Below are 15,414 nucleotides of genomic sequence, written 5' to 3'. Positions count from 1 at the left end.
TCATTTCACCAATACATCATAGTTAATCTCAATGTAAGAATGTTTGGACACAGAAGCTGACATAGAGACTACTAGTTAAGATTTCAAAGCAGCTTTAACGTACAGTTTTCAGTCACAATGAATTGAGTCTGCTAATATTTAAACAAAGGATAAGGCCGGAAAGATTGCTAAAGGCTTAATCAGTGTAAAAGAATTCGGTTGCGCAAAACAAATATGAGAAATTTTAGTTTACTAGATTTTACATCACATTCTAACAAAGCAGTAACATGGTTTCATTTAAGATTTTTGGGGTTGGTAAGGTTTTTTAATGTTTGTAAAAGTCTCTTCTGCACACCAAGGCTGCATTGATTTGATCAACAACAACAAATAATCCTTCAGAAATCATTCTAATATGCTGATTCACTTCTGTATATTCATTTCTGATTATACAGTGCAATGCTGAAAACATTTGTGCGGCTTCATGTTTTTATGGAAACATGATACATTTTTATACTTATTTTTTTCATTTGTTTTATCAAATTAATTTAATGGACTGTTTGCATGTCTTTACTCGCATACAGAACACACAACCCAAATTCAGCAACTAAACGCTGATTAAAACTTAGGTTGTTGGATCTTACCAATAAATCCAGGAGCTTAACTTCATTATTTGGTAAATCCAGTCCATTGAACATTGTCTGGCATGAATCCACCATGGATTTTCAATGCTCATTCCCTAAATAATTAGTAATTCATATGAAATTATTCCTGGTGAGCCATGCTTCTGTTACGGTCATGCAACACACAAGTGTTTCAGCACACATGATGGCAAGCTGGGCCGCGGAGAAGCGCAGCTCAAGTCCACCGCTGATGAAAAGAAGCAATCGAGTCCTCAAGCCCCTAAAGACATTGGCTAATTGCAGTAATAAGGCAGAAGCAGAGCTTTAGGAAACGAAGATGCCGTCTTGCTGCTGAAAGCCGGCACGCTTCTCTGGCCAGTTCTGTGGGCTTGTGGTTTTCTCTGATCTTCCTGAGTAAATATCCCCCCGTTACCCCCACAACGGTCACAGAACTGTCGGATTATCTCCTGAAGCACGCTTCTGCCATCAGGGTCTGTGGTTTTTTCCTCTCTGGAGCTGCAACTGATTATAAAGGTTGATATTAAATGAAATTAATCTCTCTGATGTCCAATTTTTATTTCAGAAGCATGTTTCCTGGTAGAAAACACTTAAAAACGACAGCACTTTTCTAACTTACCTGCGGCCTGCTTGTTTTTGTCTTTTTTAAGACAACATTAAATCAAAACTGACCTTGTTTAATGTATTAATAAAAAGTTATTTGTCTTACGCATGAGCATGATTTAAAAAAAAAAAAGTAAAGTTTTAAGTATTTGACATAAGACAATACAAATACATACATACGCATATATATAGTAACCGAGACTTGTCATTTGCACTTATATATTGTTGATCTTTTGTTAGTTTTGATTGCTTCTATTGTCCTCATTTGTATGTCCCTTTGGATAAAAGCGTCTGCTAAATGACTAAATGTAAATGTAAAAAATAAAAAAAACATTGATTAAGTTTATAAGTGAGTGCGGATCCAGCTTTTTTCATTTGAAATACAAACACCACAGAAATAACTAGAAAACCCTAGCAATCGCATTGCAATGCCCTGAAAACCAGCCAAACACCAGTCAAACACCAGTCACACTTTCCTCAAAAACAAAAAAAAATCTAGTTCATATTGACAGTTCATCAGAATAATGTGCAAACGTCTTCATTACATCAACAGAACTCAGTGCTCGATATGAGATATTGCTGCTCACACTCCACTGAGACATGGATAACAACTCCATCACTCACACACCCAAAGAACCCCAAGTGCGCGTCTGATTAATCTGATAAAACTGGATATTATTGGACACAAACTGTCTTTTTGGGTAGGTAAAAGGGATGTGTTCATTGTGCGGCAGCCAGACAGGACTCAATATACTCATAAAAACAGTGATTAGAGATCTAACGCTCAGGAAAACAGGAACACCTCTCTGGACACACAGAGGTGATATCAAAACTAAAGAGCAAATGTTTCCAGAAAACATCAGAGAGCGTTAAGTCACTGAACTCAAACAAGAGATCAGTCCAGACATAACACTGATGTAAAAAACATCAAGTCATCAGATACGCAGCAGAAGCAGACCCATCGCATGCACCGTGTGTTTTAGTGCTTCACACACTCGAATACTAAATTATCTCTCTTCAATCAGACACATTCTCCAACGTCCGTCCTTTCCGGAACATGAGTGATCCTGGAAAACGTATGCATAATGGTGAGGGCTTTTGTGTGATTCATTTTACACTGCTGGAAATCAGCGAAGAAACGAAAATCCATTAGCGTCTGCCAGCAGCTCCCAAACATTCAGTGCTGGCCGTCTCTCCATGTCCATTAAAAATACATCCATTATTCCAAATCAAATACAGTCGTCGTTTTGTCTTTTGACATTTGATACATGTTTAAGTAACTGTACAGTCATATTTATTATGGTTACTGAGAGCTTTAATCGTAACATCAGTATGTTCCATAAGTATGTTTGGAAACATCAAAGACAATAACCTTCATTGTGCATTTAGTTAAAACCCAATCAATTCAGTTGTGAAGATCATTTATCTTGTCACTGTTCAGTCTTAACAGCAGTGTTGTGTTTCAGGTCATTTGAATGCTGGTTTGAATACAATTCATATTGAATTTTGGCCCGAGCGATGACCAGTTGCACCACTGATTTGAATTCTGTTAACTACTCACAATATGCAAATATGACTAGCGAGGAAAGTCATGAATTTACACACCCTGCCTGCCCAGATTCTGACCAAAGTCACACCGGGCAGTTTGGCCTTTGCATCTGCAAGTACGGATACACTGATGTGGAAGTTTTGTTTGATACAATATGGTCAATTACCGATATTATGGCTGATTGCATGTTTTTTGTTGTTGATTTGAATTCATATTCAAAGTTTGGAACTAGAATCCTATCTATTAAAAGGAAAATCTGACAGAAAAGCGTTTAAAGTGTAGGCTATTATTACTTGTGAAAGCTTGCGTAAAAACAACAGCACTACTCTTTAAATCAGAAAAAATAAGATGAAAATATTTATGATTTTTAAATGAACATTAAATTTAATTCAAATGTTATTGATAATAAAAAAATGGGAAAATGGAAAAACACAAAACTTGACATTATCTGCTTGCCAACATCGGCCTAACCAAAAGATAAGAAGTATTTTTTAGAAAGACATTAATACTTTTATTCAGCAAGGATGTGTTAAATTGAAATTTTTTTAATGATAGTGAAGACTTGTATTGCTATTAACTTTTTATTTATCAAAGAATCCTGAAAAAAAAGTATCACAGGTTACAAAAAATATTAAGCAGTGCAACTTTTTCCAACACTGATAATAAATCAAACTGATAATAAAGCATATCAGAATTATTTCTGAAAGACTGGAGTAATGATGCAGAAAATTCAGCTTTGCATCACAGGAATAAATTATATTTTAAAGCATATTAAAAAAATAAAACACTTATTTTAAATTGTAATATTATTTCCCAATATTACTGTTTTTTTCTGTATTTTTGATCAAATAAATGCAGCCTTGGTGAGCAGAAGAGACTAACATTAAAATTTGTGTGTGTGTACTGTATATACATACACACACATATATATATATACATATATATATATATATATATTCCAATACAAGACATAAGTAAATAAAAATATATAAGGGGAAAAACAGGCATTTTATTATTATCTGCTTTAAAAAAAAATTAAAAGAAAAGAAAAAAAAGGTTTTAAGGTCACTGAACGATTCCTACCATAGCTAATAAATATACAGTGTATGGTCGTAATCATAATTTGTTGATTTGCTGTAAAAGGCAGGATATAAGCAAGGCTAAAGTGGAAATATAAAAATTTATTTTTAAATTACAATACAAAAGTAAACCTAACCTTAATACAAAACCTCCAAAAAAAGCCCATAGTGACTTCATGTGAGCGGCAGTACCTGACTGTCCAGTGTTTAGCCACTATCTGCAAAGGCCACTATCCACTAATGAATGTTTTTGGCATCACACACATGAGGAAGAGCTGCCAGAAACACGGCCTCTGAAAATGATGAGAGACCAGCCAGAAACCTTGAAGTGCTCCCAGACCCCGCTGTAAGAGGAAGGGAGAACTGAATTAGACTGAAGTGTGGTCCCTCTGAATGCTACCACATGTTAGCACAAGCCTCTGTATCGTATTAGCTCAAACCGCTGCTACAGAGACACGGCAAATAGAGCAGATCTACTGTACTCCAGAGCGCAGTGTCTCAAAACCTCATAAAGCAGCGGCACATGGGCTCGCTAAATAATCATCTTACTGGAAGACAACTGGGATTCGCCTAAAGCAGTGGCATGAACTCTTTGGCATGAGTTTAAGACAAAAAAAAGATCATTATAAGGACAGAATTTTATTGCAATTCATTATAAAGAGGAAAGTACATCTAGGTCTATATACAGTTCTATGTATACAGTCCTGATGGCATTATCTGTTCAAATTCAACATGAAACCAAAATTAACCGCTTTTACTTTATTAATACACAATTTTGCTCTTACTGTGAATGACTCAGTGCATGTTAGTTCAATAAACTAAAAGAAAAGAAAACAACTTTTCAAAAGCAAAAAATTGCTAAATTTTTTACTAGGGCTGTGTATTGGCAAGAATCTGGCGATACGATACGTATCACGATGCGGGGGTTGCGATACGATATGTTGCGATACTGTAAGCAAGGCGATATATATTGGGATATTTCTTATTTTAGGAATAGGACAGATTTTTAGGAAAGCTGTCATAAAGAACAAACCACCATATGTAAACCTTAGCAATAAATAAAATACATACAAATTATTTAACCAGAACACAGTGGGATCTGCATTTGCAATAATCAGTCCCTGTAACATTTAACGTTATTGAACCCCTTTTTGTGCAGTACGAGTCAAAGGGGAAACATTTAAGTGCTTGCAGGATCCTTTAGTTAAATGCATGTATTTTATAAAAAGACCATATATTTTTTTTTAGACCCTGCTTTAAAGGTTCACATTTTAAGTTTACAATTGTAACATACAATGTCATAACATTTTGATCAGAACAAAAGAATGACATCTGCTTAATATCAATGAAAAATAAAGTGCTTGCAGGATTTCTAAAGAAAACAAAACAATTTTACTACAATAAAATAAAAACAGATGTTAAACATTCTCAGAACCTTTCCACTTGAATTTCACAGGTTTTTCAGTTTGTATTTATGTTCCACGTGAAATCGTCGAGACCGCAACGTGAGCACCACCCCAACTGCACAAAACGCACCACGAGAGAAAGGTGCAGCCGCGCGGCGACCCTACCGCCCGCCATGCCCCGCGCGAAGGCTCTTCACACGGGACGCGGCAAGCAGTGGACGTTAAAAGCCTAAATGACGCCACACTTCAGCTTTGTACACCGAAACGGAAACTGGAACAATTCTGTCATCCTCCATTACTCGGAGCAAACTACACTGAACAAAATTATAAACGCAACACTTTTGTTTTTGCCCCCATTTTTCATGAGCTGAACTGAAAGATCTAAGACTTTTTCTATGTACACAAAAGGCCTATTTCTCTCAAATATTGTTCACAAATCTGTCTAAATCTGTGTTAGTGAGCACTTCTCCTTTGCCGAGATAATTCATCCGCCTCACAGGTGTGGCATATCAAGATGCTGATTAGACAGCATGATTATTGCACAGGTGTGCCTTAGGCTGGCCACAATACAAGGCCATTCTAATCCTTTTATAATTTTGTTCAGTGTATATTAACGCTAACATTAGTGGCGTGCCCTAATGCTAGTATTTCCTGTCACTGTTTCAGTTCAGAGATGAAGACTGCTATCTAGCGGTCGGGATATAAACTCAAAATGAAACAACTGCCATGAATCTTGTATGATTTTTTTTTTTTAAATATCGATATTCCGTTTTTGAAAATCGATACGGTATCGCCAAACAAAATATCGCGATACTCACGTGTATCGATATTTTCTTACACCCCTATTTTTTTTACTTTCACAATACATAATCTTACTGTACTGTGTAAAACTCATACTGTGAATGATTAATCAAAATGTTAATAAAATAAAATAATAAATTCCTGACTTTAAAAGAACATTCCAAACGAAAAAGTTTGACCCCTTTTTCACACTGAATATCACATTTACTTTCCAAAATAAAAATAGTAAAATCCTGACTTTAAAAGAACAAGTTTGATATTTTTTCTCACTGAATATCCCATTTATTTTCTAAAATAAAATAACAATTCTGCCTTTAAAACAACTTTTCAAATAAAATAAATAAAAAGTTTGACATTTTTCCTCATTCAATGCCGTTTCTTTTGGTAATAGCCACATTACAGAGGTAAAGTGGGTTACAAACAGCGCTTCATGTTGACCTCAAACTTCCAGTCACTTCCAGCATGAAAGTACAATCTGAATGTCAAACTCAAGTTCAGTCTAACTAGTAGATAGAAACAGAATGTCGTGCACTACAGTCTAATCCAGTGAGCTTCTCTCCGTCCAGTCTGATTTGCAAAAACGCTTGAGATGAAACATTTCTCTCAGAGGAGTAACTCTTCTACTATGACCAGTCTTTATTTGCGGCTGTGTTTCATGACCTTACAGGAGCACACGGGGAAAACACTGCAATAATGTCATCACGCTTCACAAAGACAAAACACACCAGCCACTGCACTTAAAACAGCTTCAAGAACGCAAACAGCAGCAGAGGTGTCAAATAACACTAAACCGAAAAATAAACCAGACTCCCGGTTGATATTAGACAACACAAACTGTTTCATAAAGAAAATCAAAATGATGAAGAAACAAAAGCAAACCTGAATGACCTTTTCTTTATGTGAGAAAATCAACTATTCAGGAAATCATCTTTGTTTATATTCATGTAATTAAAATGATGATTCACAAGATCAGGATATTGCACAACAAAGCAATGCTTGACCATTTTAGACATTACAGACGTTATGAAGGAACTGTTTATCAAACTAAAATCAGTGCTAAAATAGACACACGGCACCAGACAGCAACAGCAAAGCCAAGGATCTAATTCAGATATAAACAGCATGAAGACTGTAATGCTTTCTTAAATATTTTTTGGAGGCTGATGTGATTTGCATCATTTCCTTACATCCTTTTTAAGCTCATTACCACAACTGAGCACAGGAAACATTTGGAAGCTCATTAGACTTCAAAAACACCGTTTTGTTTGTGTTCAACATGCATTTGTCTCAAAGATCATTTCTAAATCAGTGCAATGAATGAAAAGTGGTTTTATACTTAAGAGTGACATTAATGATAAGTATTTCATCATTTCATTTAATCTAATGCATGCTCGACACAAATTACAATAAACTGAGATTGTGAAGCTGCAAAAAGCAAACAATAAACAAACAAATAAATAAAATCAATGCATACTTAAGATCTAAGATGTAATCTAGTTGGCTTATTTATTTTTCACATTTTCTAGAATTTTCTCATCTCTATATTTTAAAATCCAATTGATCAAAATGCATCTGCAGCTTTTTAAGTATTTTATGGGTTTTGCTGTCTGAAAACAGACAATAGCGGCACAAAAGCACATTAATAAAGAGAACAAGAGAGTTTTGAGTCTGTTTTGTCTATGAGCCACGTGTGTCTATAGACAGAGAGCCTTTAATGCTTCGCTTAAATGCTTAGCAAAAGCTCAAAACTAAATGTAAAAATAACTTTACCTGTACAAATAAAGCCCACATATGCTCCCGTCTCAAAGTTAAATATTGCATATATTTATATATAAATAATGTTTTATATATAAAAATATATTAATCTAATAGCAGCAAAAATAAAAAATAAATAAATAAATGTAAACATTGGTGGTGGTGGATTGTGTGTCCAAAATGTGTGAAATAAAAGTTTAAGCTCTCCAATCAACAAGTGTTGCTGGTAAACCTTTTCGGTTGCTCAGAAAAACTGAATAAAATGACTAGTTTTCAAATGAAGGCTTAAATGCCAGTGTGACATGTTCCACAGCATGCGACGTCATGTTAGACAGTATGCATGTGTGACAGTGATGAGTCACGGTCTCTTCAAACGTCACTCAGCGCTCAAAGTGCCAGTTCACCAGGCAAGCAGACTTGTGATAATTGTCAGAAATAACAGGTTCTTCTCCTTTAATTGCCATTCTCACGATGTGCCCATGCCGCAAGCGAAAGCCACTGGGGTTGGCGAGACCTGCCAAGCATGATCTTGTCGTGTCCCAGAGTTCTGCGATGTGCTGAATGCGTAAGCAGCAGTTCAGATCCCAGCTGCGGTTTAACTCGTCCTGACCTTTGGCAAAAAGAATCCACAGTGTTTCACATCACCAGGTCAATTTGACCATCAGCACTCGCAAAAACATCATAGAGATCGTAAATTATGGAATTATATTTTGTGAGAATGTAAAAGATGTCTGTGTACTAAAAAACAAACTGCTTGGGTTGCAAAAAAAGATTAAAAATCAAAAACATTAAACAAAAGTACAGACACCATAAGCACTATTTACCATTTGAATGAATACCCCTCATCTTACTCTGCACAATTAATCAGTACATTATTTAAAAAATAGACAACTGAGATTTGTCTAAAGCAATGAATGAATTAATAAATAAATAAGTAATTACTCTTAAAACATTATGGTTATTTTCAAGCCAATTTGGGGGAACATTGCAATTTTTAACTTTATAATAAAGACATTAAATAAATGAATTAATTAATTTAAAACAATTTTTTAATATATATATTTCTCTCCCTGAAATGACATTTCTGCTGATGTAACCAAGACAAAACAGACAAGGAAAAAAAAAAACACCAACAATATCATAAAAATAGATTATATCATAACCACACAATTGAATTGCAATGGATACAATGAAGTCATTTTTCCATATCTGATTGCAAACTGTCAAAAAAAACAATTTGCATTCATAAAAGAAATTACTACTATTTAAATGCTTAAATAAAATATATACTTTAATTGCAAATAATAGACAGAAACAAAATAAAGCTTCTTAAAGATCAATTTTAAATTTAAGTTTCACATCTAGATTCTGCTTTAACCTGTTTGACTTGAAATATATATATATATATATTAAACATTTTGGAGATTCAATTCCTTGTGACAGAAAATAGTAAGACGAAAAGTTTGGGAAAAAAACAGGTTACTGCAAAAAACACACATTGTATTGTACAACGTATTCACATGTGATGAGAAAACCGAGAAACATCTATCTGTACGACCCAACTGACGCCACTGATTGAATTTAAACTAACAAACGTAACCTCTAACATCGTTTAATTCCATCTATAGAGCGTGGCTTTCAACAGTAAACTCATAACCGCTCTAATTTAAGAATGTGTGAAATGGTGCAGGGGTGTAACGTCTCCTGGAAGCATTAGTGCACACTTCCTCCGGCAGCCAGGAATAATGTTCTAGCATCTAATGCCCTGTTTATGCCTGTGTGGTCCAGAGTAGACTGAAGCGGGCCAAGCTAAAGCCGGGCCTAAGAAGGGCACACACACACACACACACACACAAGGACCACAGTGAAGCCATGCTTGCAGAAGACCACCAGCGCTCGGCCGACAAAGAGCAGATATTCACAGCGACCCTGACGTGTTCAGAGACAGCAGAAAGTCAACGGCATGAATGAAAATACAGTCTGTCTCGTGAGCGGCTATAATTAGCAGAATGTGCAGTCAGGAGTTTCTCGTTTGACCTTCCAGTCTGAAAAATCACTCAATTCTGAGGTGGAAAATAAGAAATGGCAATACATTGATTTAGAATGGACTGTGCTCCTGCTAGCATTTATTTGCACATGCTGTCTGGGTTGTTTCAGCATCTGAATTACTAAAGGAACTACACAAATCACGTTAACTTTCTTAATTCACAATATTCCTCTTACTGTGAACAATTAATCAGTGCATGATAGTAAAGTAAAGCAATACAAATCCTGCCTTTAAAACAAGTTGGGCAAATTATTATTTTTTTTTACATTTTTCGGTTCACTGAATACCCTCTGTACTACTGTATCAAATAAAATTAAATACAATAAAATAAAATAAAATAAAAATTCTGCCTCTAAAACAACTTAAAAAAAAGTTTGACATTTTTTTCTTATTGAATATCCTGTTTCTTTTGGTAATAGCACATTACAGAGGTAAAACGCATTACAAATCATGCACTGATTAATGTGAACAATTAATTGGTGCATGGTACTTCAATAAAATATAAATATAATCAGCCATAAAACTAAAAAATAAATCAATTAAAATAATTGAAAATCCTATTTACTTTCTTAATACACAATCTTGCTCATACTGCAAATGATTAATCAATGTATGGTTTTCATATAAAATAAAATATTAAAATAAAACAAAAAATTTAATTTAATTAAATAAATAAAACATAAAATTAAAATCTTTTCAAATGAAAAATCAAATCAAATTGCAATGGATCCAATGAAGTCACAAGCAACATTTTTCTGTATCTAATTACAAACTGCCAAAAAAGAAAATTTGCATGAATTAAATATATTACTATTAAATCAATCATTAAACTCACTAAATTGTGTGGTTGAAAATGAATAACGGAAAAACATTTGCTAAGAATGCACTGTGCTCCTGCTAGCATTTATTTGCACGCGCTGTCTGTGTTGTTTCACTAAAGGAACTACACAAATCATATAACTGATCACAATTCACGCAAGCATGCTAAATATGACTAAACAACAACCTTTTTAGACCAGGCAGTTCTTCCATGGAAGAGTTAATGTCATTATCATTAAGAAATATACACAAACATCACATTAAAATAAACCATTGTTTATCACCAGATTTATGTGGTTGGTAATAGCACAATGTTAATGGTGTTAATGGTTAACAGACTCATTAACGCACAAAAGAATGACAATAAATCAATTAAAATTGAAATATGAATGACGCAATGCTATACCAGCACAGTTTTTTAAGTTTAAAGGGACAATTCACCCAATTACTCACCCTCATGTTATTCCAAACCTGTACGAGTTTCTTTCTTCTGTTGCCGGTAGCCACTGACTTCCATAATATTTTTTCCTTACTATGGAAGTCAATGGCTACTGTCATCGGTTTGGTTACCAACATTCTTCAAAGTATCTCCTTTGATGTTTAATAGAAGAAAGAAACTCATTCAGTTTGAGGGTGAGTAAATGATGACAGAATTTCATCTCTTTAAATAATGCAGTACGTCTGTTTACATGAAAATTGTACGGCTACATGTTTCTGGCTTAACTTACTAAGCGCAATAAAGTGCTTGTCTGATCAGACGTTCTCAGACGTTTAGGAAACGAACGGTCTGCTCTGCTGTGGGCGAAACATTTCCTGTCAAGACCACAGCACATCCTCTGAGCTGAGATTTTCATTATTTTCATACGCACCACCATCCCATAATATAAGCAGTCTAGGAGAAACATCGGGATATCTTTACAGTTTCTGAAGAATAGACAAGTGCAAACTTCCCACCATGATATGAAGCTTTCATAGATGGATGCTAGGATATTGTTGGTGGTTGCTAGGCTGTTCTGAGTGGTTGTTAGGGTGTTCTAAGTGGTTCTTAGGCTGATCAGAGTGTTTTCTAGAATGTTCAAAGTGGTTCCTAAACTGATGGTTGCTATGCTGTTCTGAGTGGATTCAATAGTGTTGTGGGTGGCTTATAGGTTGTTCTGAGTGGTTGCTAGGCTGATTTGAATGGTTGCTAGGTTGTTTTGAGTCATTGTTAGGGTGAAATAAATGGTTGCTGAGTGGTTGCTAGGCTGTTCCGAGGGCTTACTAGAGTGCTCTGAGTGGTTGCCAGGGTGTTCTAAGTGGTTGTTGGGCTTTTCTGAGTGGCTATTATGATGTTCTGAATAGTTGCTAGGCTGTTCTGAGTGGTTGCTAGGCTGTTTTATGTGGTTGTTTGGCTTTTTTGAGTGGCTACTATGATGTTCTGAATAGTTGCTAGGCTGTTCTGAGTGGTTGCTAGGCTGTTTTATGTGGTTGTTTGGCTTTTTTGAGTGGCTACTATGATGTTCTGAATAGTTGCTAGGTTGTTCTGAGTGGTTGTTAGGTTGTTCTGAGTGGTTGTTAGACAGTCCTGAGTGGTTGATAAGCTGTTGTAAGGTTGCTAGGCTGTTCTGAGTTGCTGTTCTAAAATTGGTAGGCTGTTCTAAGCTGTTCTAATGTTGCCAGGCTGACTGTTCTGAGTGGTTGCTAGGCTGTTCTAAGTTGCAGTTCTAAGGTGCCTACTTACTGGTCCAAATCAAAAGCGATCACTCTCAAGTGATATTCTGGTCTGTGGCTCAGTCCCTCCTTTAACTTAAGTGTTGGTTTAAATACTAGGAAGTGTAATTTTGATTTTAAAGTCACGTGTGAACACACAAAACTCAGTGTAGCACCTAACATGACCCCGAAACAGGAGAGAGAGAGAGAGAGAGAGAGAGAGAGAGAGAGCACTGAAGAAGCACATGTTTTTCCGCGCTTACACAAACACCTGAGGTGCGCGCTCTGACCGTGTGCCAAAATGCAAACCTGTGAGCCGCGCAAAACAGACGGATGAATCACGGTCGCTAATGCGCTTGTTAAGGCGCCGTGGGGCGTCACGAGAGCCAGATGTGATCCAAGAGCCAATACAGCGACTGTCATTTCTCAAAGAGCCAATTATGCAACTTACGCTGAGACACACCTGGAGCCTAAACAGCACCCGTGTGGGACTAAACGCACCACAGAGAGTTAACAAGCACAGGAATGAGACCGGGACGTGGAGAGGCTGAAAGACAGAAACAGAGTTGCCTGAAAATCCCAGCCCCTTCCTTTCGGACTGACAGGAGCTGAGGTTGCATCCCGCTGGATGTGAGTAGGAAACGCAGGACCACTGACAAGAGGGCTGAACCCTCTCCGCTGCTCTGATGTCACCAAACACATGACCCAGCCTCTCCAGTAACAGCCCATCAGGAGGGGAAAGAAGTGTTTTAAAGCTTACACGTTTTTGGATTGCGAGAATGTCTCATTCCCCTCACAAACAACCACAGAACCACAAGTGCGGTGCACAAGATTTCCCCAGGACGACAGGAGGGAGCCACTGGGGTGTAAATGGTTAATCAGAGTGGGTCAACCCCAGTCACAGAGACCCAACAAGTCAGTAAGTACGCTCTAACCACACTCGTATATGCCGTTGATATCATGTGCCTGAACGTTTTGGGAAACACATGGCCGTGCGCCGGCTGCTTTTGTTTGTTTGTCGCCACTTGCATTCAGATGCCTTGATATGATTTGTGCTTCGAGTTTAGGACTTCAAGGGTCACCACGACCTCCAGAGGAGGAGAGAGCCGAGGAGATCCACGTGTGGCTATGGCGTCTAACAGTCTTTTCAGCTCGGTGACTCCGTGTCAGCAGAACTTTTTCTGGGGTGAGTGCTGTGAAAAATTATTTTCATTTCACTGCGGTTCAGCTGCGGGTCACACAGAAGTTGAGCGGGTCGATAACCGATGGCGCACGCGCACGGGAACGTTAAAAGTCGGCATGTTTGGGTTCGCGTGACTAGCTTGTGTAAGTTAAGAACACATATGTGCGACGAAGAGGCAAAGACAGATAAAAACCCTTCTGGATGTATAAACATTCACTCGGTTTCAATTTACAGATCTACATTGGAACAAGATGTGGAAAACTTGCAATAATGCAGGATTTGCAGTGGTTAATACTAATTGATAAATGGTTAACGAGGGAGCTTATATTTATTCTTATGAATGAAAAGCACTTTAACAAACATGCAATGCTTTTTATTTGCGTTCAGCTAAGTTTAGTCTTTTTCAAACATGCAAAAGGAAATAAAATAGAGCTTTTTAACAAAGTCTTTAGGTCTGACATAGAGAAAAACTGGGAGTGTAAATTGAGTCCAGCATTATACAGCACACAAAAGAGCGACATGTAAAACACAATCTATGCAAAACCTATTTGAATACCTCAGCATTTCAAAATATACTAACATGTAAAAGCCAAACAAATCTTGATCTTATCACACAGCACGTATGGAAATAAAAATACAAAACGCTGTTGACAGAGCGATCAGAGATTGTACTTACAGTATTTTCCTCATCAAGTTTCTCATGTCGACGTAATTGGAGGCCCTTCTAGACAAACATATGGAGGCAGGATATTGAGCCGGAGCCAGACAGCGTGAGCTACATGGTTTTGTCATCACTGTCGATGCACATCAAGGCGTTCGAGGTGGCGTCTCTAAAACACGAGGCTGCAGAGGCGCGTTATACCTCACACACCCCGAAAGCATTAGAATACACCGCTTGATAATATTATTGCATACTAACTTATTCAGGAAAACACACACTGTGAGCTTACATACCTTCATTACAAACCTTCAAAATCAGGAAGCATCCATTTCAAACGTCTTGCTTTGATTTAAAGCACAAACTGGCACTAGATAGCTGTTGTTCTAGCATCAAAATGATTCCCTATAAGGTAAAAGGCACTTAAACCAACATGCAAACCCTTTAATTTGCCTTTTTATTTGTGTTCAGCTTAGTCTAGGCTTTTTGAAAGATGCAAAAGAAAAGAAAATGCAAATTAAACAGATTTTTAACTAAATGAAGGGCTCTATAAAAGTTTTTGACAATCAATATAACATACTGTTGTTTTATCATCAAACCCATTCAATTTCTTGATTCATACAAGTTAAAAAGCAATTAAACAAACATGCTTAATTGAAACATAATTTTCCTATTTGTTTTCAGCACAGTCAAGGCTTTTTCAAGCATGCAAAAGGAAATAAAATGCCAATTCAATAGAGATTTTTTACCAAAATACCCTGCATAAGGTGTCTATAAAAGTTTTTGAGGTCTGATATAAAATTATTTTGTTTTAGTATCAAAATAGAAAAATGGTGTTATTAATTCTCTATAAGCTAAAAACACTTAAACATGCAAACCTTTTGATTTTCCTCTCTATTTGCGTTCATCCTAGTTTAGGCTTTTTCAAACACACAAAAAGAAATAAAATGGCAATTGACTGGAGCTTCTTTTTTACTGCAGAAATGGGTTTCTAAAAGTTTTTGAGGTCCAACATAACCTATTGTTGTTCTAGCATCAAAATGGAAATAATTAAAAATCGTGATATCCTATAAGGTAAAGAAATATCTCGAAAGGCAAAAGCATCTTATTTCTACAGATTTTAAAAGTCAAAGACACTGAATGGAATATGTAGCCAGCAATATTCAAAGTAAAGACTAGATTTTAATTATATTTTACATTCACAATTG

General features: G+C 36.3%; 2 protein-coding genes across 3 annotated transcripts in view; one reads left to right on the top strand and one right to left on the bottom strand.

Annotated features, from left to right (window-relative positions):
* The window catches only part of supt3h (SPT3 homolog, SAGA and STAGA complex component), a 123,921-nt gene that overhangs the window by 87,849 nt on the left and 20,658 nt on the right, over positions 1-15,414 (bottom strand). The window lies entirely within an intron of this gene.
* runx2a (RUNX family transcription factor 2a) overlaps positions 13,244-15,414 on the top strand; it is a 59,760-nt gene continuing 57,589 nt past the window's right edge. For both annotated transcript variants that reach the window (XM_016284033.1, XM_016284032.1), the window contains exons 1-2: positions 13,244-13,284; positions 13,428-13,551. In XM_016284033.1, coding sequence (XP_016139519.1) covers positions 13,494-13,551 — 58 coding nt within the window. In that variant the 5' untranslated portion in view covers positions 13,244-13,284; positions 13,428-13,493. The remainder of the gene's footprint in view (positions 13,285-13,427; positions 13,552-15,414) is intronic.

The sequence above is a fragment of the Sinocyclocheilus grahami genome, unplaced genomic scaffold (assembly GCF_001515645.1).
Source record: "Sinocyclocheilus grahami isolate Dianchi unplaced genomic scaffold, SAMN03320097.WGS_v1.1 scaffold179.1, whole genome shotgun sequence".
In the NCBI taxonomy this organism is placed as follows: Eukaryota; Metazoa; Chordata; class Actinopteri; order Cypriniformes; family Cyprinidae; genus Sinocyclocheilus; species Sinocyclocheilus grahami.
This window is presented reverse-complemented; position numbering and strand designations above follow the sequence as displayed.